The sequence below is a fragment of the Bufo bufo genome, chromosome 3 (assembly GCF_905171765.1).
Source record: "Bufo bufo chromosome 3, aBufBuf1.1, whole genome shotgun sequence".
NCBI lineage: Eukaryota > Metazoa > Chordata > Amphibia > Anura > Bufonidae > Bufo > Bufo bufo.
Genome location: NC_053391.1, coordinates 617,684,859 through 617,712,734, shown reverse-complemented (window position 1 = coordinate 617,712,734; position 27,876 = coordinate 617,684,859). Strand labels below are relative to the sequence as shown.

The window sequence follows — 27,876 nt, the reverse complement described above, 5'->3', positions numbered from 1 at the left end:
ATACAGCTGGGGGCTGATAGGCATGGGAGTCTCATCTGAGGTCTGATTGGGGGTCATTCACATTGGGGTCTGATCTGAGGTCTTAACATTGGGGGTCTGATTGGGTCTGTGAGCTGAGGTCTGAATAACATTGGGGGTCTGATGCGGGCTGTGAGCCGAGGTCTGAATAACATTGGGGGTCTGATTGCTGATCTGAGGTCTAATGAAAAATATTTTTTTCTTATTGTTCTCCTCTAAAACCTAGGTGCGTCTTATGGGCCGGTGCGTCCTATAGGGCAAAAATTATGGTACATATATTACAGGTGCCATTTTTGACCACATATAGCAGTCTAATTTTTCATTTCAGAATGTTACATATTTAGTTCTTTATTTGGCATTAATGGCAGCCAAGCTCATCCCAGAGGGGTCCAGAGAGGGGTTCACCCAGCTTTCACTCTCCCTGCCACTGTCCCTTTCTCAGCCTTAGATCTCACCTCCATCAGCCTCCTATCAGACCCCTCCCCCAGCCTACATCAGCCTTAGATCAGACTTCCATCACACCTCTCAGCCTCAGACCAGACTCAGATCAGACCCCCCCAGCCTCTGCTCACACTCCGATCAGACCTCCCAGCCTCTGCTCACACCCTGATCAGACCTCCCAGCCTCTGCTCACACCCCCGATCAGACCTCCCAGCCTCTGCTCACACCCCCGATCAGACCTCCCAGCCTCTGCTCACCCCCCCGATCAGACCTCCCAGCCTCTGCTCACCCCCCCGATCAGACCTCCCAGCCTCTGCTCACCCCCCCGATCAGACCTCCCAGCCTCTGCTCACCCCCCCGATCAGACCTCCCAGCCTCTGCTCACCCCCCCGATCAGACCTCCCAGCCTCTGCTCACCCCCCCGATCAGACCTCCCAGCCTCTGCTCACCCCCCCGATCAGACCTCCCAGCCTCTGCTCACCCCCCCGATCAGACCTCCCAGCCTCTGCTCACCCCCCCGATCAGACCTCCCAGCCTCTGCTCACCCCCCCGATCAGACCTCCCAGCCTCTGCTCACCCCCCCGATCAGACCTCCCAGCCTCTGCTCACCCCCCCGATCAGACCTCCCAGCCTCTGCTCACCCCCCCGATCAGACCTCCCAGCCTCTGCTCACCCCCCCGATCAGACCTCCCAGCCTCTGCTCACCCCCCCGATCAGACCTCCCAGCCTCTGCTCACACCCCCGATCAGACCCCCCCAGCCCCCATCAGAACCTTCCCCACCCTCCATTAGCCTCAGATCAGCCCCAATCAGACCCTTCCCCACCCTCCATTAGCCTCAGATCAGCCCCAATCAGACCTCAGATCAGACATTTAAAATAAATAAACTTACCTCTCCAGCTCCGGACAGTGCTACCTCTTGGTAGATACACTTACTTCCCTGGTCTTCTTCCCGCCACGCTGTACTGTGGCCTGACACCACACAGCGTCCTGTCATAGTGTGCGTCTACGTGCACTACGTCCTGACTGTACTGTATGTGTCAGGACACAGCGTGGCTAGAAGCAGGCCAGGGAAGGTGAGGTCAGCCAGTGCAGTTGTCACCTCCCTGTGCCTCCAAGATGCTAATGACCGCTTCCATAATGGATGCGGCCCATGTGCTGGAGGTTCCCCACCCCTGCTCTAGAAGAACACACTATTTTGGGTCGTCTCAAGCAGATGTCACTGTATGTAATAGCTGTTAAAGGGGTACTAAGCTGTTTCCTTACCTCTTAAGGGGCTATGTAGAGCTGCTGCACACATTCTAGGCCATTGCTTCAAGCAGCAGATTTGTGATGGTCCCAGCAGTCATGTTGATAAATCTTCAGGCTGGAATACCACGTTAATAATTTTTATTATAATACCAATTTAATAATAATAATATCAGTTTGTAACCATGTGTCTGTTTTCTACGTTTTAAGGATTTTTTCAAGGTACTGACAAAAGTTAAGCAAATTCACAACGATGTAAAACTGCTTCTGCGAACAAACCAGCAAACTGCCGGGTAAGTTGTGGATTTACAACTGATGGCCTCATTTGCTGGTCCAGGTGTTGCTTGCACATGGATAGATAAAGGGATTTTCTGGGAGTTCGATATTGATGGCCTATCCTCAGGAATAGCTGATCCTCGGGGTCCGACATCCACCATCCCTGCCAATCAGCTGTTGTAAGAGGCTGCAGCACTATGGTGATCTTATCAAGCACAGCGCTGTACATTGCATAGTGGCTGTGCTTGGTACTGCAACCCAGGTCCATTCACGTGAATGGGATTGAGCTGCACACAGGCTATGTGACAAATAAACGTGATGTCACTGGCCTAGGAAAAGGCCGCAGCACAGATTTGCCAGGAGTCGGACCTCCACCAATCATATATTGATAATCTATTTTGAGAATAAGCCATCAATATTCAACTCCCAGAAAGTCCTCTCAATACACTGCACATGGTGGGGGTCCTCATAAGCTCCCAGTCCTTCCCATCCCCCTTCCGTGCCACTGATTGACAGCTCTTAGTCAGCAGTGAGGTTGCAGGGAGAGTGGGGAGCTCATCAATATGGGGTCTCCTGAGCTCGTGCCCTGTATTCAGCCGACTTCAGCACTCTGGGGCTGTTCAATACAGATTTTATAAAAATCCCTAGGTCAGTTGAGCCAGTGCTTTGCTCAGAGTTTCCCTTTAAAATCACACTTCCATTACTTAAAATGATGACATGTTGCTAGGATATGACATCTCTTCATGATTGCGAGGCTTTGATGGCTGGGACCCCTACTGACCCTTAGCACTGCATCCCCTTGATTCTAACACCCACTTGATCTCAGTTATACTGGGGGTTTCGGCAGTCGGACCCCCACTGACTGGAAAGTGATGGCATATCCTAGCGATATCAATTTATGTGATCAAAATAACTTTTTGAGGGGTCATTAGAATTCCCTTTTCATGCCTAATATATCAGCTGCGAATTGCTGCAGGGTGCACATTGGGTGGTAACTGAGAGGCAACCGGACATCACCTGAGCAGTCTCGTAAGACCTGTACATGACCCACTTCAAGCATCGTATGGAGACCTCCGCCACAAAAACGTTTATTTGCGGACAAGAATAGGACATGCAATACTTTTTTTGCGGACGGGAAACACGGACAGCGGACGCGGAAAACAAATGGTTGACTACACGGCAATTTTACCGGCTCCATAAAAATGCATGGGTAACCATCCGATCAGCCCAAAAAAACGGAACTGACGCAGAGAAAAACAACTGTCGTGTGCATGTAGCCTAACTCTGCAGATTTCACACTTAAGTTATACAGGGAAAGATAAAGCAGTCCGTCATTGCAAGGACTTGCCAAACTGTGCCCCATGTCTCACCCTGGGATGAGTGAGAGGTTGCGCTCAGATCTTTTATTTTTTTATTTTTTTGCTCTTTATTTAGACTTTAATCATTAAAATGGTTTTGCAGTCAAGCAAGTCATTCGGCATCAATTTCACTTTTAAGCTGTGCACAATGTCTGTCAGGGTTAAAGAATGCCTCTCCATATAATGCCCATACCTTTTGCTGCTAGAACCGACCCTGCAATCTTGAGAAAACCATCTTTTAGTCTCTATGCAAATTAGCTTACAAGTGCCACCGCACCGAGACCGAGTTTGAGTGGCTTGTGTGCATTATAGCTCCAGCCCTTTTCCGTCCATAAGTCTTCTCTTGCTTGATTCTTAGCGCCAGGCTTCCTCCACGTCCTTACTTCTGACCTGGTCAGTCGTGAGAGAGAGGCACTGGGAGTGGATCGGGCCTGACCTATGGTGCACTGAGCAGCTCAGGTCTGCCCTTGGTGCACTCGAGAGCTAATTTTCCTATAGTTTAGTTTAAAAGATGTTTTTATCTGTGAATCGTTTAAAAGTGAATCTGTGCTGATAGTCTGCCTTTATTATTGTGTGCAGAAGGTTACATGCCATAAGGTTAGTCACTTACCAATGTAGTGTCTTTAGGGAAAATGTCTCTGTAACCTAGTCAGCCAAGGTTTATCTCGTGGTGTTCGACATTCCCTTTACACAGGGTTACCTTCCCCTACACTACAGAATGTCAGACATGACTTGTCTTTTAAAGAGGACTTTTCACCGATTCTTACCCTATGAACTAACTATACAGATATGTAGAGCGGCGCCCGGGGATCTCACTGCACTTACTATTATCCCCGGGCGCCGCTCCGTTCTCCTGCTATGCCCTCCGGTATCTCCGCTCACTATAGTAGGCGGAGATACCAGTCCCTAAGTTATGGTAGGCGGAGTCTGCCCTAGCGCTGGCCAATCGCAGCGCAGAGCTCACAGCCTGGGAGGTTATTTTCTCCCAGGCTGTGAGCTCTGCAATGCGATTGGCCAGCGCTAGGGCAGACTCCGCCTACCATTACTTAGGGAACGGAGATACCGGAGGACATAGCAGGAGAACGGAGCGGCGCCCGGGGATAATAGTAAGTGCAGAGAGATCCCCGGGCGCCGCTCCACATGTATGTAAGAATCGGTGAAAGGTCCTCTTTAACTCCACTGCTCTTTGACGTTCCCCATCTCCATGTTCTTTGTCTCCAGAGGGATCATGTTTCACAGGCTGGGCAGCTGATGGCAGTCACTGAGAAACAGAATAGTAAAGCAGATGGAGAAATGACATCACTTTCTTATTTACATGCAGGCAGCTGTCAATAGGGGCAGTGTCTATAAAAGGGGAGAGGAATCATGGGAACTGTAATACTTTACATGGTAATACCACTCACAGCAAACCCTTGCAGCATCAAAACAAAGGTATCACTTTGCTGGTCCAGATAATGACAATGAAAAATAGCTACTTCTGATCTATTTTTGCATCCTATGGCAATCACTTACACAGATATAGGTACATTTATGTATTTTATATAAGCCTGGAAAATTCCTTTAAATAGAGAATAGCGATTACTTGACTAGAACTGTGGTAAGCTTGTCATGATATACACTGCTCAAAAAAATAAAGGGAACACAAAAATAACACATCCTAGATCTGAGTTAATTAAATATTCTTCTGAACTACTTTGTTCTTTACATAGTTGAATGTGCTGACGACAAAATCACACAACAATTAAAAAATGGAAATCAAATTTTTCAACCCATGGAGGTCTGGATTTGGAGTCACACTCAAAATTAAAGTGGAAAAACACACTACAGGCTGATCCAACTTTGATGTAATGTCCTTTAAACAAGTCAAAATGAGGCTCAGTAGTGTGTGTGGCCTCCACATGCCTGTATGACCTCCCTACAACGCCTGTGCATGCTCCTGATGAGGTGGCGGACGGTCTCCTGAGGGATCTCCTCCCAGACCTGGACTAAAGCATCTGCCAACTCCTGGACAGTCTGTGGTGCAATGTGACGGTGGATAGAGCGAGACATGATGTCCCAGATGTGCTCAATTGGATTCAGGTCTGGGGAATGGGCGGGCCAGTCCATAGCATCAATGCCTTTGTCTTGCAGGAACTGCTGACACACTCCAGCCACATGAGGTCTAGCATTGTCTTGCATTAGGAGGAACCCAGGGCCAACCGCACCAGCATATGGTCTCACAAGGGGTCTGAGGATCTCATCTCGGTACCTAATGGCAGTCAGGCTACCTCTGGCTAGCACATGGAGGGCTGTGCGGCCCTCCAAAGAAATGCCACCCCACACCATTACTGACCCAATGCCAAACCGGTCATGCTGGAGGATGTTGCAGGCAGCAGAACGTTCTCCACGGCGTCTCCAGACTCTGTCACGTCTGTCACATGTAGTCAGTGTGAACCTGCTTTCATCTGTGAAGAGCACAGGGCGCCAGTGGCGAATTTGCCAATCTTGGTGTTCTCTGGCAAATGCCAAACGTCCTGCACGGTGTTGGGCTGTAAGCACAACCCCCACCTGTGGACGTCGGGCCCTCATATCACCCTCATGGAGTCTGTTTCTGACCGTTTGAGCAGACACATGCACATTTGTGGCCTGCTGGAGGTCATTTTGCAGGGCTCTGGCAGTGCGCCTCCTGTTCCTCCTTGCACAAAGGCGGAGGTAGCGGTCCTGCTGCTGGGTTGTTGCCCTCCTACGGCCTCCTCCACGTCTCCTGATGTACTGGCCTGTCTCCTGGTAGCGCCTCCATGCTCTGGACACTACGCTGACAGACACAGCAAACCTTGCCACAGCTCACATTGATGTGCCATCCTGGATAAGCTGCACTACCTGAGCCACTTGTGGGGGTTGTAGACTCCGTCTCATGCTACCACTAGAGTGAAAGCACCGCCAACATTCAAAAGTGACCAAAACATCAGCCAGGAAGCATAGGAACTGAGAAGTGGTCTGTGGTCACCACCTGCAGAACCACTCCTTTATTGGGGGGGTCTTGCTAATTGCCTATAATTTTCACCTGTTGTCTATCCCATTTGCACAACAGCATGTGAAATTGATTGTCACTCAGTGTTGCTTCCTAAGTGGACAGTTTGATTTCACAGAAGTGTGATTGGCTTGGAGTTACATTGTGTTGTTTAAGTGTTCCCTTTATTTTTTTGAGCAGTGTATATTGCTAATATTTCGTTTTTTTTTTTATTAACATATATATTTAAGCTGTATGAGCAATGGGAAAACAACTATTTCTACACAATGGTATGCAAGAAACCTTTCATTTCCACCATTACAGAAGAATGTCTATGTGTATACTATAAGTGGTTTATTACCATACAGTGTAATTATTTGTGTGGAAGTGGAATAATGAGGTCTCATTGAGGGTTAAGGACTTCTTTCATTTTCTCTTTGCACAGAAGATATGAGTGGCTTAATTGTATATAATCGAGGTAATGCTGTTCTATTATTGACTTGTCAGGCTGGAAATTATGGAGCAGATGGCTTTACTCCAAGAAACGTCATATGAGCGTTTGTATCGTTGGGCACAAAGTAAGTGTTCCCCCTTCCCCACAGCAGTAATTTCTTTGATACTTTATCCTGAGTGCACAGTCTGACAGAATACATTGCACTAGAGTATATAATAAAAAATATCTAGAAACATGGGTGCAGCAGAAAATTAGTAAGAGTGATGGGGGCATCTGCATCGGGGGATTCCTGGAAAGAGGATCCAAAACATCTGCGTGGGAGAACATATCTCTGGCGTGTCATCCTCTATTATGTGTCATAATAAAAAGCACTAAAATTTAAATGTGGGGAGGGGGAAACATAAAGCAAACATTTGCCAATGTGTTAGACTGAAATCTCCAGAAGCCAAAAGTATTGTGAGAATCTGTCGGAGAAATCAAGGGGTCCGAAGATGTCCTCAGAGGCAGGGGTATGTCTTGCCTGGTCCCTATTTCACACAGAGCAGTAGGTTGATCCTCGGCCAGGGGCAAAATTAATACCTGGACCACACATAGGAAACATCCCTCACACACTTGCATACATTTACTTACTCCTGCTCGGACCAACAGTGTTATACATGTATGTACGCTAGAGGTGTGTGCAGACCTCCATGCATTAGCTTTGTTTAGGCTCTCAGTTTTTATTTAGCTTTGGGTAAAGGGGTTATCTCAGGAAAATGATCACTGTCTTACCTACCGATGGGACCCTTTGCAGTCGTGAGAACAGAGGGTCCCCAAGTCCCCTCTCTGAAAGGAGCGGTAGTGCACATGTTGGTCCACTGCTCCATTCGCTTCTCAGGGGCTGACGTAGACCGTGCTCTGGCTGACTGCTGGGACTTCTGCCATTTGGAATTTATTTTAAAGGGAGTCTCTCACCGTTTGGACTATGCTAAACAGCCGACAGCACTAGGTAGGGGCTAGGGAGAGAAGTACAAACACATCTTTTCTGAGGCTTTTTTCCCCATCAGAAGCAGTGTTAATATGAAGTTTTATTCTGCCAAATTCTGTTTTCTGAAGAGCCTCATGGTGAAGTGCTCTCTGCTTAGAACTGCTTCACAACTCCTCCCCTCTGACAGCTGTAGCATCCAAATGGGAGACAACTATGGCTGTCTCTCAGAGCAGAGAGGAGTGAAGAGTGCGCTTCACAGTGAAACCCCTGCCTCCCAGACAAGAAAGCAGAATTTGGCAGAATAAAACTTCACACTGCTCTTGATGAGATACTCCACAAAAAGGTATGTTTGTACTGCTCTTCCCAGCCCTTACCTAGAGCTGTCCGTAGTTTAACATGGTCAAAACTGCTGATAGACTCTCTTTAAAGAGATATTTCATGGGTTAGGTGATATATGTAAAAGTTGTGATAGTCACACTGCTTTCAGCTTGAGAATTTACTGTTTAATATTGGCAGCACATGCCAGAGAAGAGCCTGGATTCATGAGCTCCCTCTCTCCCCATCCACCTACCGATGATTAACATTTGAGAGTTGAAAGCTGCCACCAAGTAGAGAGCTGTGATTTTAGTTTTTTATTACATCATTTTTTTGCACTGTAGGTGCATTGGTTGCAAACTGTTCAAGGCCTTTAATTATTATTTTCGCTCAGTTTATACATTTTGTTGTGAGTCTGGTCTTTTTTCATATTTCATTGTTTCTCGATAGATGAATGCAGAATGTTGACCCAGGAATCGTGCGACATTTCTCCTATCCTGTCTCAGGCCATGGATGCTTTGCAAGATAGACCTGTCCTGTACAAGTTAGTACAATGGTTATATATATTTATATATATATATATTTGATGCTGTGTGATATTAACAGGCTTCACATATTAATCAAGAGTTGCCAACGGGTTAATGTTGCAGTCAAGGGCCTAACAGTGGGCTTTTATGAGAGCCTATTAGACTATTCTCCAGTTAAGACCTAATAGGCTGCCTGTGGGTGTAGCACTGATACACAGAATATACTGCAATACAGAAGTACTGCAGTGTATTATTCAGAGGATCCCAGGGGTATGTTCCAGTGGGAGTAAAAAGGTAAGATAAAGTCACATGAAGTGTTTAGGAAAAAAAAAAAACCCTTAATGGCCAAACTTGGAGCAGTCCTTAACCCCTTGACGACCCCCGCCGTACATGTGCGCTGTAAGTCATCACTTTAAACATAGTGCCCACTCGCGGGCGCCATAGCTGCTGGGTTTTTCTGTTTCAAACAGCAGAGGCCCAGGCCTAATGTCTGCAATCAGCCATAAGTCATCTGAGCAGTGAAGATGCGGGAGCCGCATGCTCCCCCACCTGTAACAGCCTCCCCCGGGTGAATTTGAGGAAGCTGTTACAGTACCAGGACGGCCCGGAGCCTGTTTGAGGTTCCGATATCTTTCACTGGTATATTCCAATACAGGCCTGAAGGTGGAATATAGCGAATGCTGTGTTGTGTGATGGATAAGTATCGATCACAGAATAAAATTGGCAATCTAATGATTGATAGCAATCTAATGATAGAAATAACTATGTGAATCAATCAGTGATTGTGAGCCAAAAAAAGGTGCGGCTCTAAACACAGAATAGGAGCAGTTCTTTCCCTTATACCTTATCTTTGTGGAGGCTCCAGTCCTGATTATGGCTCACAATCACTGGTGGAAATCATTGACCAAACACTGATGTGTGAATAAGGCTTTATAGTCATCTAGGGGGACTTAATAAAGGTAAAAAAAAAATAAAGTTTTAAAAATGCATATAAAATACATTAAATAATAATAATATAATATAATAATATATATATATAATTTTTTCTTTTTTTTTTTTCTTTTCACGAAACAGGTCAAATCACACTCTTTCCCCAAATTTAAAATTAAAAACAAACAATAATAAAAAAAAAAACATAGGCATCACCGTGTCCAAAAATGCATGTACAATTAAAATAAAAAAAATAAAAATTTCCAATACGACGAATGGTGTAGTGGAAAAAAAATTCAAATGTCCAATTCGCCATTTGTTTGATACTTAATAAAAAAAAAATTTGAATAAAAGGTGATCAGAAAGTCTTATACACTCCAAAAACGAAGAGTACTGATCATCTCGCAAAAATTGAGCCCTCCCACAGTTCCATAAACTTAAATATTAAAAAGTTACAATGGGTTAGAATATGGCAATAAAAAGAGAGAGGAAAATTATTCTTTTTCAAAGTTTTTTTTTTTTTTTTGTCTGTATAAAAACACAAAATAAACTATATAAATGTGCTATCTCTGTAATTATACTGACCCAGAAAATTAAGGTAACAGGCAGGGGCGTAACTGTCATAGTGGCAGACTATGCGACTGCTATGGGGCCCTGGGCAAGAGGGGGCCCAGTCTTAGTTGGGATTATCTCCTCTTTTACTGGAGGTGAAAACTTGGTCAGGACTCTACCTTCTAAAGGAACAACTTTTAGCAGTTTAGGCAGAAACCCTTCTGTCCTATGTGAGGGGCCTGGTTTGATCCTTGCTATGGGGCCTTTACTTCTCTATGTACGCCACTGGTAACAGGTCAGTTTTACTGCATAGGGAACGCCTTAAAAACAAAACCTATAAAACTGTGGCAGAATTCATTTTTATTTTTTTTCCTAGTTCTACCCCATTTAGAATCCAGCTCCCCATTACATCATATGCAAAATTAAATGGTGGCATTAAAAAGTACAATTTGTCCCACAAAAAACAAGTCCTCATACTGCTATGTGAAAGGAAAAATAAAAATGTTATGGATCCAGGAAGGCAGGGAGAGGGTTAAAGTGTAATGGTGTTTTCCAGTAATTTTTCAGAATAAGCTGCCATATGGGTGAAAATTAGGAATAACACTATATCTGGCAATTATATAATTTATGCCTGGCATTTTTAGCATTTTTTTCATCCGCAATTGTGCCCAGAGTTAGTGGGCAGAGACTAGCCTCTCATCATGTCTGCATGGAGATACAGAGGCTCCTGCTCCGTGACACCCTGTGGTAATGGCAGACATTACACTAATGAGTATAGATCTCAATCCAGCAGTTATGTTAGACAGTTAATGACTTAAAGATGAGCAGCAGTCTCTCTGCCTGTCAGCATCAGCCCCCTCCCCTCTCCATAGACTTCTGTGTAATCTGATTCTTCATTGAGCAGGCAGCCAGTCTTCACTGAAGACAGATTTGAGCAGCGAATTAAGAGCTAAGGCCCATTTACATAGCACGATCTGCTGCCCAGAAATGATTTAGGGGTCTGCATCAACAATACTTTCACTCGATCAACGAGCGTTTTCTCATTCATCAGATGATCGGCAGCACCTGTACCTGGGCCGATTATCAGGAACGAGCGTTCGTACAAAAACGTTTATTCGCAATGATTGTTCCATATAAAGGGACCTTTAGTGACTGGGTGGGGGGAGCAGGAGAGAAGTCCAATAACCCTCACCCTTCTACAGCTCATGAGGGATCTCCTCTTACTTGTACTGACAGTTATTGGTGTTGAGGACTATGATTGCCCTCCTTCTGCAGAGTTTGCAGGTCAGTTTAACTCTACATTTGTACACGGCCTGTGTGATTCTTCTCCTGCAGACTACTTTGTGTGCGCTTTCCTTATCTACAGCCTATGCGAGTTGCCCTCCTTGGATTGTCTTTCCCCCCCCCCCCCCATTCCATACTCTGATTTCCCTGCTGCTAAATGTAAAGGCCCCTTTACACTGGCCGAGCAAGTGTTGCTACGGATGCTTGTTAGCGATGATCTGCCGGTGTAATGGTGCAGCCGATTGAATGAGTGAAACACTAGTTCATTGGGTAAGGCTACTTTCACACTAGCGTTTTTGCTGGATCAGGCAGGGCTCAGCAAAAACGCTTCTGTTACTGATAATACAACCGTCTGCATCCGTTATGGGTGGATCTGGTTGTATTATCTTTTTAACATACCCAAGATGGGTTAGTCATGAACTCCATTGAAAGTCAATGGGGGACGGATCCGTTTTCTATTGTTTCAGAGAAAACTGATCTGTCCCCATTGACTTGCATTGTGGGTCATGACGGATCCGTCTTGCTCCGCATCCCAGGCCTGAAAGCAAACCATGGCATGCTGCGGTTAGCTCTCTGGTATGAGAACGGAATGCATTTTGGAGCACTCAGTTCAGTTACGTTTTGTCCCGACATACCCGCCTCCTGTATTAAACGTTAATTATCATTGGTGGCGCAGTGCGCCCTCCCCAGTATTAAAAACATTGGTGGCGCAGTGAGCCCCCCCGCCCCTTCAGTATTAAAATAATTGGTGGCATCTTCCAATCGGAGCCCCAGCTGTGTAATCCTGGGGCTCCGATTGGTTACCATGGCAGCCAGGATGCTACTGAAGCCCTGGCTGCCATGGTAATCTCCCTGCTGCTGTGTGTACTATGCACAGGGCAGCAGGGAGAGTGAGGTCCTAGTCACCCTAATAGAGATCGATCAGAGTGCATAGGACAAGGGATGAAAAGATCCCAGGTTCTAGCCCATAAGGGGGAAAATAGTTATTAACCACTTAAGGACCACAGGTTTATACCCCCCTAAAGACCAGGCCCTTTTTTACAAATCGGCACTACACTACTTTCACCGTTTATTGCTCGGTCATGCAACTTACCACCCAAATGAATTTTACCTCCTTTTCTTCTCACTAATAGAGCTTTCATTTGGTGGTATTTTATTGCTGCTGACATTTTTACTTTTTTTGTTATTAATCGAAATTTAACGATTTTTTTGCAAAAAAATGACATTTTTCACTTTCAGTTGTAAAATTTTGCAAAAAAAACGAGATCCATATAGAAATTTTGCTCTAAATTTATAGTTCTACATGTCTTTGATAAAAAAAAAATGTTTGGGTAAAAAAAAAATGGTTTGGGTAAAAGTTATAGCGTTTACAAACTATGGTACAAAAATGTGAATTTCCGCTTTTTGAAGCAGCTCTGACTTTCTGAGCACCTGTCATGTTTCCTGAGGTTCTACAATGGCCAGACAGTACAAACACCCCACAAATGACCCCATTTCGGAAAGTACACACCCTAAGGTATTCGCTGATGGGCATAGTGAGTTCATAGAACTTTTTATTTTTTGTCACAAGTTAGTGGAAAATGATGATTTTTTTTTTTTTTTTTTTTTCTTACAAAGTCTCATATTCCACTAACTTGTGACAAAAAATAAAAACTTCTATGAACTCACTATGCCCATCACGAAATACCTTGGGGTCTCTTCTTTCCAAAATGGGGTCACTTGTGGGGTAGTTATACTGCCCTGGCATTCTAGGGGCCCAAATGTGTGGTAAGGAGTTTGAAATCAAATTCTGTAAAAAATGACCTGTGAAATCCGAAAGGTGCTCTTTGGAATATGGGCCCCTTTGCCCACCTAGGCTGCAAAAAAGTGTCACACATCTGGTATCTCTGTATTCAGGAGAAGTTGAGGAATGTGTTTTGGGGTGTCTTTTTACATATACCCATGCTGGGTGAGATAAATATCTTGGTCAAATGCCAACTTTGTATAAAAAAATGGGAAAAGTTGTCTTTTGCCAAGATATTTCTCTCACCCAGCATGGGTATATGTAAAATGACACCCCAAAACACATTCCCCACCTTCTCCTGAGTACGGCAATACCAGTTGTGTGACACTTTTTTGCAGCCTAGGTGGGCAAAGGGGCCCATATTCCAAAGAGCACCTTTCGGATTTCACAGGTCATTTTTTACAGAATTTGATTTCAAACTCCTTACCACACATTCGGGCCCCTAGAATGCCAGGGCAGTATAACTACCCCACAAGTGACCCCATTTTGGAAAGAAGAGACCCCAAGGTATTCGCTGATGGGCATAGTGAGTTCATGGAAGTTTTTATTTTTTGTCACAAGTTAGTGGAATATGAGACTTTGTATGAAAAAAAAAAAAAAAAAAAAATCATCATTTTCCACTAACTTGTGACAAAAAATAAAAAATTCTAGGAACTTGCCATGCCCCTCACTGAATACCTTGGGGTGTCTTCTTTCCAAAATGGGGTCACTTGTGGGGTAGTTATACTGCCCTGGCATTTTCCAGGGGCCCTAATGTGTGGTAAGTAGGTAAATGACCTGTGAAATCCTAAAGGTGCTCTTTGGAATATGGGCCCCTTTGCCCACCTAGGCTGCAAAAAAGTGTCACACATGTGGTATCGCCGTATTCAGGAGAAGTTGGGCAATGTGTTTTGGGGTGTCATTTTACATATACCCATGCTGGGTGAGAGAAATATCTTGGCAAAAGACAACTTTTCCCTTTTTTTTATACAAAGTTGGCATTTGACCAAGATATTTCTCTCACCCAGCATGGGTATATGTAAAATGACACCCCAAAACACATTCCCCAACTCCTCCTGAGTACGGCGATACCAGATGTGTGACACTTTTTTGCAGCCTAGATGCGCAAAGGTGCCCAAATTCCTTTTAGGAGGGCATTTTTAGACATTTGGATACCAGACTTCTTCTCACGCTTTGGGGCCCCTAGAATGCCAGGGCAGTATAAATACCCCACATGTGACCCCATTTTGGAAAGAAGACACCCCAAGGTATTCAATGAGGGGCATGGCGAGTTCATAGAAATTTTTTTTTTTTGGCACAAGTTAGCGGAAATTGATATTTTTAATTTTTTTCTCACAAAGTCTCCCGTTCCGCTAACTTGGGACAAAAATTTCAATCTTTCATGAACTCAATATGCCCCTCACGGAATACCTGGGGGTGTCTTCTTTCCGAAATGGGGTCACATGTGGGGTATTTATACTGCCCTGGCATTCTAGGGGCCCTAAAGCGTGAGAAGAAGTCTGGAATATAAATGTCTAAAAAATTTTACGCATTTGGTTTCCGTGAGGGGTATGGTGAGTTCATGTGAGATTTTATTTTTTGACACAAGTTAGTGGAATATGAGACTTTGTAAGAAAAAAAAAATAATAATTCCGCTAACTTGGGCCAAAAAAATGTCTGAATGGAGCCTTACAGAGGGTGATCAATGACAGGTTGGTGATCAATGACAGGGGGGTGATCAATGACAGGGGGTTGATCAATGACAGGGGGGTGATCAGGGAGTCTATATGGGGTGATAACCACAGTCATTGATCACGCCCGTGTAAGGCTTCATTCAGACGTCCGTATGCGTTTTGCGGATCCGATCCATCTATCAGTGCATCCGTAAAAATCATGCGGACATCTGAATGGAGCTTTACAGGGGGGGTAATCAATGACAGGGGGGTGATCAGGGAGTCTATATGGGGTGATCACCACAGTCATTGATCACGCCCCTGTAAGGCTTCATTCAGACGTCCGGATGCGTTTTGCGGATCCGATCCATCTATCAGTGCATCCGTAAAAATCATGCGGACATCTGAATGGAGCTTTACAGGGGGGTAATCAATGACAGGGGGGTGATCACCACAGTCATTGATCATGCCCCTGTAAGGCTTCATTCAGACGTCCGGATGCGTTTTGCGGATCCGATCCATCTATCAGTGCATCCGTAAAAATCATGCGGACATCTGAATGGCGCTTTACAGGGGGGTGATCAGGGAGTCTATATGGGGTGATCACCACAGTCATTGATCACGCCCCTGTAAGGCTTCATTCAGACGTCCGGATGCGTTTTGCGGATCCGATCCATCTATCAGTGCATCCGTAAAAATCATGCGGACATCTGAATGGAGCTTTACAGGGGGGTAATCAATGACAGGGGGGTGATCACCACAGTGATTGAAAATGCCCCTGTAAGGCTTCATTCAGACGTCCGGATGCATTTTGCGGATCCGATCCATCTATCAGTGCATCCGTAAAAATCATGCGGACATCTGAATGGCGCTTTACAGGGGGGTGATCAGGGAGTCTATATGGGGTGATCACCACAGTCATTGATCACGCCCCTGTAAGGCTTCATTCAGACGTCCGGATGCGTTTTGCGGATCCGATCCATCTATCAGTGCATCCGTAAAAATCATGCGGACATCTGAATGGAGCTTTACAGGGGGGTAATCAATGACAGGGGGGGTGATCACCACAGTGATTGAAAATGCCCCTGTAAGGCTTCATTCAGACGTCCGGATGCGTTTTGCGGATCCGATCCATCTATCAGTGCATCCGTAAAAATCATGCGGACATCTGAATGGAGCTTTACAGGGGGGTGATCAGGGAGTCTATATGGGGTGATCACCACAGTCATTGATCATGCCCCTGTAAGGCTTCATTCAGACGTCCGGATGCGTTTTGCGGATCCGATCCATCTATCAGTGGATCCGTAAAAATCATGCGGACATCTGAATGGAGCTTTACAGGGGGGTGATCAGGGAGTCTATATGGGGTGATCACCACAGTCATTGATCACGCCCCTGTAAGGCTTCATTCAGACGTCCGGATGCGTTTTGCGGATCCGATCCATCTATCAGTGGATCCGTAAAAATCATGCGGATGTCTGAATGGAGCTTTACAGGGGGGTGATCAATGACAGGGGGGTAATCAATGACAGGGGGGTGATCAGGGAGTCTATATGGGGTGATCAGGGGCTAATAAGGGGTTAATAAGTGACGGGGGGGGGGTGTAGTGTAGTGTAGTGGTGCTTGGTGCTACTTTACTGAGCTACCTGTGTCCTCTGGTGGTCGATCCAAACAAAGGGGACCACCAGAGGACCAGGTAGCAGGTATATTAGACGCTGTTATCAAAACAGCGTCTAATATACCTGTTAGGGGTTAAAAAAAACACATCTCCAGCCTGCCAGCGAACGATCGCCGCTGGCAGGCTGGAGATCAACTCTCTTACCTTCCGTTCCTGTGAGCGCGCGTTCACAGGAAATCTCGGCTCACGCGAGATGACGCCTATTGGCGTTAGCGTAGCCTGGGGGAGCCGCCGCAATGACGCCTTTCGGCGTTAGCTTAGCGGCAAGTGGTTAAATAAAAAGTAAAAAACAAAACAAAAAAAAACTAAATATTAAGTATAAATCACCCCCTTTCCCAATTTTACATATAAAATATATAAACAATAAATAAATAAACATATCACATATTGCCATGTCCGAAAAGTCCAAACTATTAAAATATATAAAAAAAGAAAAATCTCCTATGTGGTGAATGCCGTAACAGACATTTATTTATTTTTATTTTTTTTTCAAAAATGAAAATGCACAGAATATCGGTATATCTTATTGGCTATCTGCCTGAAAGTTCACAGATTATCGGTATCAGCTCTAAAAAAATCTATATCGGTCGATCCCTAGTAGATTGTATCCGTTCTTAAAATGTGTGATCTTTAGTGTGTAGCAGGAGCCGGCCATGGTACTAGATTTGTTTTATATTTCTTTGATTAGTTCCTTCTCTTCTGGTCTGCAGATCAGCTTGCTAATTAGCCTAAACCAGCTGACTTCCCATAGTTCCCTTTATACTCAGTACTATAAATGTAGACACAACTTAAGGGGTGCGGGGTGCTTGCACGGGTCTTGTACCGCAAAGTGTCTTTATCGCTAAGTGTCATGCAGTTAAACATGGCAGGAGACAGGTAGGTTATCTGTACTACACATCCTCACACTCTTCCTTAAAGGGAACCTGTCACCTCCTAAAAACATCCCAAGCCGGCAGCAGTACCTAAGAGTAGCCAGCAGTGTGTTTGTAACGATAATTTTCTTCCTGCAGGTAGTTGAAGCAAAAGCTGTAAAAACTATATTTAATCCCCTGCCGGCGCGCTTCTCCAGTCAGGCTTGAAGTCACAGAGGCAGCGGCCTCCATGCTTCAAGTCACGGTAACCACGCCCCCTTCCCTGCCCCTTCCCTGTGACTGACAGCCAGCAGTTCGGCAAAGCCAGCCGAACTATAGTGCATAAGCGCTGTCAGTCACAGGGAAGGGGCAGGGAAGGGGGCGTGGTTACCGTGACTTGAAGCATGGAGGCCGCTGCCTCTGTGACTTCAAGCCTGACTGGAGAAGCGCGCCGGCAGGGGATTAAATATAGTTTTTACAGCTTTTGCTTCAACTACCTGCAGGAAGAAAATTATCGTTACAAACACACTGCTGGCTACTCTTAGGTACTGCTGCCGGCTTGGGATGTTTTTAGGAGGTGACGGGTTCCCCCTAACTATGTGCCTTGTGTCTCTGTTCCTTCTATGTGCTCTTTACCTTCACATTCACCGCCCTGTTCCTCCTCCATTACCTTCCATCCACATCAGCCCCTCTCTCCTCCACTCCCCCATGTACAGCTCCCATGCTTTATTCACCTTCCTTAACCATCTGAACCCATCATGTCTCAGAGTGCAGCACAACAAGCTCTTACAAATCCACAACCATTTGCTCTTCCTCTCTTTACTTCTACTTTTCATCTCAGGGGATATCTCTCCTAACCCCGGCCCACCCTATTTAAACTTCAACCCCTTCCATCTCTCACAGAAACCCTGCGAACCTCATCAACATTCATCGTCCACCTTCTTTTCCCTCTTTTAACTGTGCGCTCTGGAATCCACAGTCTGTAACAAGCTCCCCTACATTCAAAACTTTTTTTTTTTTTTAAACTCTATTAATCTGTTGGCCCTCACTGAAACCTGGATTCACTAATCTGACACAGCTTCCCCTGCAGCTCTTTCCTATGGCGGCCTACACTTCTCCCACACCCCCAAACCTGAGAATAGACATGTTGGTGGAGTTGGCATTCTCCTGTCCCCACAATGCACTTTCCACATCATCCCCCCAGTTCCATCACTATCATTCCCTTCTTTTGAGGTTCACACCCTCAGACTCTTCCCTCAGAATAGCGGTTGTATACCGCTCACCAACCCAGTTCCTGGACCACTTTGCAGCCTGGCTGCCACACTTCCTGTCCTGACTTCAACATGCCTATAAACAGCCCCACTTCCCCGTCTGCCTCCCAGCTTCTTTCTCTAACCTCCTCTCTTGGTCTTTCTCAACTTTCTAACTCTCAGACACACAAAGACTGTAACACACTCGACTTGGTTTTATTCCGACTCTGCTCAATCTCCATTTTTAATAACTCTCCTCTCCCGCTTTCTGACCACAACATCCACTCCTTCACTCTCACAAATCTGCACCCATCCCAGCACTCCCCTACCTACTACATGCACAGAAATCTACAGGCCATTGACCCTCATACACTTACAGACACTCTACACTCATTGTTGTTCCCAATCTCTTCCCTCTTCTGCCCTGATCTGGCCATAAATCAGTACAACGACACCCTCAGAAGCACCCTGGACAAGTAGCACCCCCTACCATCAAAACCTCCAAACTTAGACCAAAGCAGCCCTGGCTTACACTGCAAACTCGATTCTTCCAGCGTTGCTCCAGGAGTGCTGAACGCCTATGGAGGAAAACTCGCACACAAGAAGATTTCCTCCATTACAAATTCATGCTGCAGACCTATAACTCTGCCCTCCACCTCTCTAAACAGATATACTTCACCACCCTAATCTCCTCACTGTCCAACAACCCAAAAAAACTGACACTTTCCACTTCCTCCTCAGTCTTAAAGTTCAGACACCCATCACAGACCTCTCTGCTGAAGACCTAGCCTCCTACTTCACAGAGAAAATAGAGCACATACGACATGAAATCAGCTCCCAGCCACTAAGTACTATTGACCCCCTTTTCCCCCCTTATCTCCTCTAGCTCACTGTCCACATTTGACCCAGTCACAGAAGAAGTCTCCAGGCTCCTCTCTTCTTGTCGTCCTTCCACATGCACCTCTGACTACATTCCCTCACACCTACTCCAGCCTCTCTCTCCGGCTGTCACCACTTATCTAACAAAAATGTTCAACCTCTCCCTCTCTTCTGGTATCTTCCCCTCCTCTTTCAAACACTACATCATTACTCCATTATAAAAAATAAAAAAAAACTTCTCTTGACCCATCCTGCACAACTAACTACAGACCACTCTCCAATCTTCCCTTCATCTCTAAACTCTTGGCGCGTGTGGTCTACTCTTGCCTCATCCGCTATCTCTCTGCTCACTCTCTCCTTGATCCACTACAATCTGGCTTCCGCACCCTACACTCGACAGAAGCTGCCGTCACCAAAGTGACAAATTACCTCCTGACAGCAAAAAGCAATGGTGACTACTCTCTGCTCATTCTCATTGACCTCTCTGCAGCTTTTGACATTGTAGACCACTATCTCTTACTCGCAGTGCTCCAATCCATCGGCCTAAAGGACGCTGCCCTCTCCTGGTTTTCTTCCTATCTCTCTGGCCGCTCTTTCAGTGTATCATTCGCTTGCTCCACTTCTCCACCTCTCGCTGTCGGAGTTCCTCAGGGTTCAGTCCTAGGCCCTCTCCTCTTCTCTCTCTACACAGCCCCAATTGGACAGATCATCAGCAGATTTGGTTTCTAGTACCATCTCTATGCTGATGACACACAACTATACACGTCATCCCCCGACATCACCCCTGCTGTACTACAGAACACTGACTGTCTGTCTGCCGTCTCTAATATCATGTCCTCTCTCTATCTGAAACTAAATCTTTCAAAAACTGAACTTCTTGTGTTCTCTCCATCTACTAACCTATCTAAACCTGATATCTCCCTCTCAGTGTGTGGCACTACTATCAGGCCTAGGCAGCATGCCCGCTGCCTCGTGGGGGAAATGTGACACTGATCTATCCTTCACCTCCTACATCCAGTCTCTCTCCCGCTCATGTTGCCTGTACCTCAAAAACATCTCCAGAATCCGCCCTTTCTCACTATGGAAACAATAAAAACTCTTTGTTGCCCTGATCCATCCCCGCCTTGATTACTGTAACTCACTATTAATAGATCTCCCCCCTCACCAGACTCTCCCCTCTCCAATCTATTCTTAATGCAGCAGCCAGGGTCACCTATCTGTCCTACCGCTACTCAGATGCCTCATCCCTGTGCCGGTCATTGCACTGGTTGCCCATACAGTATAGAATCCAACTTAAACTGCTTGTCCTCAACCACAAAGCTCTACACAGTGCTGCACCCCCCTACATCTCTTCCCTCATCTCTGTCTACCACCCTACCCGTGCCCTCCATTTAGCCAATGATTTCCGACTGACCACCACCATTATCCGAACCTCTTGTTCCCGGCTGCAAGATTTCTCCCGAGCTGCACCATTTCTCTGGAACGCCCTACTCCTGTTTTTTGGTCACTTAGCCCTCCCACAAAAAAATAGAATAAAAAGTGATCAAAAAGCTATGGAAGATTAAATTGTCCCATTAAAAAATAAGCCCTCATATGACCATTTAAAAAGTTACGGAGAAAAAAAAGCAAAAATGAAAATTGGCCTGGTCCTTAAATAAGGAGTTAATACAGTCTTTGCACCATAGCCATGTAAGTCTTAAATCGTGTCAAAGTGAACCCATAGTCACGTTGCATGATTTATGTAGAAGCTTTGTGTACAGATAAAGTTGAGTGCCATATTCATGCCTTGCAGTATGGTGCAGGCGATTCATGATTCTTCTCTGGCCATATAATGCTTTTCTCCACCAGATGGCGGTAGCACCTTACTTTCAGGCATTACATAACCGTCTGTCCCTAAGATTACAGCGTGTCTGCGAGATTGAGAATTCATGGGACGAGGCTTGTTTTCTCTTCAGAAGTAATTAACTTGACTCTGAAATTGCAAAAAAATATTTCACATGCATTTTGGCTTTATTTATATTGGTGGCATTAAATGGAGGGAGCCAATGGCGGGGCCGGTGCCCATCCTTCACAACATTTCCTGGAAATCTCATACATTTTTGCTCAGCAGACAGCTGTGTATATTCATAATTATGTCTTGGAAATGGGTCCAAGGGCAATATTTGAGAAGATTATAATTAAAATGAATGTACTGATACCGTCGTTACATTACCACAGCAGTGATTTACTGGCCTTGAGCATCTTACATTTGTTAATTGTCGGGACATGTTGTCAGTGTTTCTTCCCCACGTACGTCACCACCAAAATAGGCATGGGAATATCTACTCTTGGAAGTAACCCTGAACTGAAGCCCCGGCTTGGAGAAACACCAGAAATGATATGTAAAAGATGCTTTACTGTCCATGACGGAAAACCTCATTTCAGTAACCTACGGTATTTGTTTGCAGTATTTGAAGTTAAAGTGTGTCTGTACTTTTAAAGGGGCTGGCCAAACTCAGACATTGATGGCATATGGCAAGGATGGGTGTTTGGGACCCACTCCTATCACCTGAACAGGCCCCACAAAGTCAGTGTAGATCCACTGCGCATGCGCTACTGCCCCCCCTTCATCTCTATGGGAGATGTGAAAATAGCAGTCAGTCCCACAGCTGTGAATAGAGCGGAGGCTGCGCCTGCACAGTGCGCTCTACTTCACTTTAGGGGCCCTCGTTCTGGAGACAGGTGTGGGCCCCACCTTTGGCACCTGCTCCTATCTAACATGCGGTTGCACGAAGCATCGAAATATTGATGTTATTTTGGTATTTCAATGTGCTTTTCTGTTCAGTGCTGACATTGTCAGTATTTCAATACTAAGCTGCGCCATTGCGCATCTACCCAATGCACACCATGTTCAGAGAGGGGGACACTCAGTACTTGCTGGTCTTCCACATCACAGTGGGAAGGGAGGGGTATGAGGTATGACTGGTCCTCCCTCATGGTCTTCCATCATCTCTGTCCTCATGGTTTTCAGTGATGTGGCCATTGTGTGTTTGGGGGGAGCCAGGAGCATACCATACATGGCATGTGCTGGGGGCAACTGGTCCCCCCAAAAAAAGCCCTCATATAGCTAATGGCTCATGCACATGAACGTATTATTATTATTTTTTTAAGTTTCCGTTCCATTCTTTTACAGGTCTGTATACAGACACATTCTCTTCAATGGGTCCACAAAAAACATATCCTATTCTGGTCCGTTTTGTGGACAAGGACAGGCTTTGTTACAATGGATCTGCCCAAAAAAGTCTTTTTTTTTTTTTTTAATATCATCCGTGTTTTGCGGACAGCAAAATACATACAGTCGTGTGCATGAGCCCTAAGAATTATGGCCCTTGGTACACAGTGATGGAAAAATGAAAAAATGCTGTGTTCTCAAGGCTGAGAATGCGGTCTTCTCTTTTTAGGGGGTGGTGATCGGTGCTGAACTGGTCAGCACCGGTCTCCTCCAAGGTGAGGCAGGGGACACCCATGTTTGGCGTCCCCTGCCAGCGCTGCGATTGGCTGGAACAACGCTGTAGCCAATGGCAGCGCTATAGCTGCACAGGAAAGGGCTGAACCTCCCTGCATGCAGCCATTCTAGCTGGTGACTGCATGCAGAGAGGTTCTGTGCTGCTGGGACTTGTGGTGCACCACCACTGCTACAGTATTTAAACTTTTCCTGAAGAATAGAACAACATCTGGAATAGCCGCACTGATTTTTTATTTTTCATTTGCAGCTGTTCCAGATCCCTGAACCACCCTCCGTCCCTGAATAAAAATTTCAGTTAGTGTCAGTTTAGAATCTTGCACGAACGCACCATCTGCGTACTTGCATTTTGAAACCACTGAGCACCGATCAGTAGTGTCCATTACTGATCACGTCTGTTCAGTTTGCACTGCAGCACAACATACACACCCCTCACACGAAATAAAGGTTTACACATTTCACACGTCACACCCCAATAAAATAAAAATGGCCCATCCATCCCAACGACTATACTCAGCTGAAGAGGCATAAGCCATGCTTGCCTCCAATACGGAGTCTGCCAGTGAGGGAGAAGAGGATGCCACTTTCCTCTACCCCCTCATCATCATCAACTGCTGATGAGGGACCCTCTAGAAGGCGCCCTAGGGTAGCAGCTGAGGCAGCCCCCCCAGAGTGAACCCTTATGGAACCCACCCCCTGACGATCATCAGCCCCAAATTTAGGATTTTATGGGCAGCTCCGGAATACAGATAGATAGTGTGGGCTTCACTGAAGTAGATTTTTTCAAAATCTTCTTCTCTGAAGGTCTTGTAAATGTAATGGTGGCCCAAACCAATTTATATGCCCAACAAATCATTTATCAGAACTCTACATCGGCATATGCTAGACCCCTAGGTTGGACCCCAGTAAGTGCAGCAGAGATGATGACGTTTTGGGGACTCGTGCTACATATGGGCGTTGTAAAAAAAAACAAACGTTAGACAATATTTGAGTTTGGACATTTTCTACCAGACTCCAATTTACAGTAAGACCATGACCCGGAAACTATTTAAGTCAATTAGGAAATTCCTACACTACGGCAATGCACAGTGCCCTCCCCAAAACGACCTAACATTTGACCGTCTGTTCAAGGTGAGGCCTGTCATTGACTACTTTAACACCAAGTTTTCTGAGGTGTACAACTCAGATATAAATGTCAGTGTAGATGAGTTCCTATTACTTTTCAAAGGGAGGATTAGATTCCGCCAGTACCTGCCTAGCAAACGGGCAAGGTATGGCATAAAGATATACAAACTTTGTGAGAGTAGCTTCGGGTACACCCATAAGTTCTGTATTTATGAAGGGAAAGATTCACGGATTGAACCCCCAGAATGCCCCCCCCTCCTAGGAGTTAGTGGGAAGATCATGTGGGACTTACTGCACCCACTGCTGGGTAAGGGTTACCACCTCTATGTGGATAACTATTATACCAGCATACCCCTATTCATGTCCCTAATTGGCACAGTGCGCAAAAATCAGAGAGGCCTCCCTAGATCCCTGGTAGGGCAGCCACTGAGAATGGGTGAAAGTAGGGCTCTCCCCCATGAGAACATGCTGGTGGTTAAGTTCAAGGACAAGAAGGATGTCCTTGTACTGACCACCATTCACACTAACACCAGCTCCCCTGCTCCTGTACGAGGTACCACAACCACTACCCCCCAAACCAGTTTGTATCTTTGTATCTATAACAGGCACATGGGAGGGGTGGATCTTTCAGATCAACTTCTGAAGCCCTACAGTGCCACATGAAAAACTAAAGTGTGGTACAAAAAGCTGGCCGTACACATTGTACAGATGACAAGTTCACATTGCCATTTCAATCTGCAGGCCACACAGGAACTTTCCTTCAGTTCCAGGAGGTGGTTATCGAGGCCCTAATTTTTCAAATTATAATGTAGAGTCCAGGATTTGGTGGCCAGATACATAACTTGGCTCCTGAGACTGTTAGTAAAAATGGTACCCTCACATCTTAGGGACATATCTGACCTCCTCCGGGCACTGGACTCTTTCCAGTGGCGGGAGGAGTTCCATTTGGTGTCCCTGGATGTGGAGGGTCTTTATACGCGCATCCCCCAGGATAGAGGCATTCTAGCAGTGATGGAAATTCTAGAAAATATAGACAAACAAGAGTTTAATAAAAAATGGTCTTGAATTAATTTTGAAAAATAATGCCTTTATGTTTGGGAATGCGTGGTTTAAACAGAATGTCGGTACTGCGATGGGTACCCCGGTCGCATGTACATTTGCCAACCTGTACATGGCACGGTTCGAGGATAGATATGTGTATTCTTTGTCCAACCCTTATATTAAATATATACAGACATACTTGCGTTTCATAGACGATGTGTTCATCGTATGGCGGGGAACTGAACACACATTTAACCATTTTGTGGACCATTTGAATAGGGAGAATGATATGAAGATGCGCTTTACTTATAAATTTGGAGGGGATAAACTGGAGTTTCTGGACGTGCTTATCTCCGTTTTCAATGGAGAATTGGTGACCGAGGGCTTCAGGAAACCCACGGCAACCAATTCTCTTTTGCACTACTCTAGCTATCATCCGACAGCTGTGAAAAGGGCTGTACCCCATGTCCAATTCAGGCGATTGGCACGTACACTGCGTGCAGAATTATTAGGCAAATTAGTATTTTGACCACATCATCATCTTTATGCATGTTGTCTTACTACAAGCTGTATAGGCTCGAAAGCCTACTACCAATTAAGCATATTAGGTGATGTGCATCTCTGTAATGAGAAGGGGTGTGGTCTAATGACATCAACACCCTATATTAGGTGTGCATAATTATTAGGCAGCTTCCTTTCCTTTGGCAAAATGGGTCAAAAGAAGGACTTGACAGGCTCAGAAAAGTCAAAAATAGTGAGATATCTTGCAGAGGGATGCAGCACTCTTAAAATTGCAAAGCTTCTGAAGCGTGATCATCGAACAATCAAGCGTTTCATTCAAAATAGTCAACAGGGTCGCAAGAAGCGTGTGGAAAAACCAAGGCGCAAAATAACTGCCCATGAACTGAGAAAAGTCAAGCGTGCAGCTGCCAAGATGCCACTTGCCACCAGTTTGGCCAAATTTCAGAGCTGCAACATCACTGGAGTGCCCAAAAGCACAAGGTGTGCAATACTCAGAGACATGGCCAAGGTAAGAAAGGCTGAAAGACGACCACCACTGAACAAGACACACAAGCTGAAACGTCAAGACTGGGCCAAGAAATATCTCAAGACTGATTTTTCTAAGGTTTTATGGACTGATGAAATGAGAGTGAGTCTTGATGGGCCAGATGGATGGGCCCGTGGCTGGATTGGTAAAGGGCAGAGAGCTCCAGTCCGACTCAGACGCCAGCAAGGTGGAGGTGGAGTACTGGTTTGGGCTGGTATCATCAAAGATGAGCTTGTGGGGCCTTTTCGGGTTGAGGATGGAGTCAAGCTCAACTCCCAGTCCTACTGCCAGTTTCTGGAAGACACCTTCTTCAAGCAGTGGTACAGGAAGAAGTCTGCATCCTTCAAGAAAAACATGATTTTCATGCAGGACAATGCTCCATCACACGCGTCCAAGTACTCCACAGCGTGGCTGGCAAGAAAGGGCATAAAAGAAGAAAATCTAATGACATGGCCTCCTTGTTCACCTGATCTGAACCCTATTGAGAACCTGTGGTCCATCATCAAATGTGAGATTTACAAGGAGGGAAAACAGTACACCTCTCTGAACAGTGTCTGGGAGGCTGTGGTTGCTGCTGCACGCAATGTTGATGGTGAACAGATCAACACACTGACAGAATCCATGGATGGCAGGCTTTTGAGTGTCCTTGCAAAGAAAGGTGGCTATATTGGTCACTGATTTTGTTTTTGTTTTGTTTTTGAATGTCAGAAATGTATATTTGTGAATGTTGAGATGTTATATTGGTTTCACTGGTAAAAATAAATAATTGAAATGGGTATATATTTGTTTTTTGTTAAGTTGCCTAATAATTATGCACAGTAATAGTCACCTGCACACACAGATATCCCCCTAAAATAGCTAAAACTAAAAACAAACTAAAAACTACTTCCAAAAATATTCAGCTTTGATATTAATGAGTTTTTTGGGTTCATTGAGAACATGGTTGTTGTTCAATAATAAAATTAATCCTCAAAAATACAACTTGCCTAATAATTCTGCACTCCCTGTATAAATAAATCAGAGGATAGTTATAATAAACAAGCCATGGATTTGAAAACACGCTTAAGGTTAAGGGGTTATTCCCCTAAACTACTTAACATAGCCATGGAAAAGGCGACTGCTGTAGGCCAAAAAACCCACCCATGCCCTGAGCCCCCACAAAAAACAACTAGTGGGACACCCCGCCACTTCGTATTTTAATTTAGGTATAGTCCAATGGCCGATATAATTAAAAAGGTCATCAGAGATAACTGGAATATTGTAGCAACTGATACCAATCTGAAAGATATGAAAGATGTCCGCCCCTTGATTGCATTTAGGAGGTGCCATACCTTGCGTGACAAATTGGTCCGCAGCCATTTCAAAGAAACAAAAAATTACACTTGGCTAGACGGTTGGTCACCCAAAAGCAATAAAAGGTGCGGCAGCTGCTCTTTTTGCAGGTTCCATCCATAGTGGTCATACATATCTTTCGGAGGTATTAACCATAAAGTGAACACACAAATTACATGTAGGAGTAAATATGTAGTTTACCTAATCCTGTGCAAATGTGGTAGATTCTATATTGGCAAAACGGTCCGCTGCCTTTTTGAACGTATCCGTGAACATATACACTCAATCACCACCGGTAAGGGTGTCCCGCGCCTCATAGAACATATACAGTCTGTACATAACGAGGATAGTTCAGTCCTCAGATTTGCAGGCTTAGAA

The 27,876-nt window shown here is 45.2% G+C and overlaps 1 protein-coding gene across 2 annotated transcripts in view; it reads left to right on the top strand.

The window, feature by feature from the left end:
• Nucleotides 1-27,876, top strand: part of COG6 (component of oligomeric golgi complex 6) — a 137,336-nt gene that overhangs the window by 46,190 nt on the left and 63,270 nt on the right. For both annotated transcript variants that reach the window (XM_040426086.1, XM_040426085.1), the window contains exons 6-8: nucleotides 1,916-1,998; nucleotides 6,836-6,906; nucleotides 8,515-8,608. In XM_040426086.1, coding sequence (XP_040282020.1) covers nucleotides 1,916-1,998; nucleotides 6,836-6,906; nucleotides 8,515-8,608 — 248 coding nt within the window. The remainder of the gene's footprint in view (nucleotides 1-1,915; nucleotides 1,999-6,835; nucleotides 6,907-8,514; nucleotides 8,609-27,876) is intronic.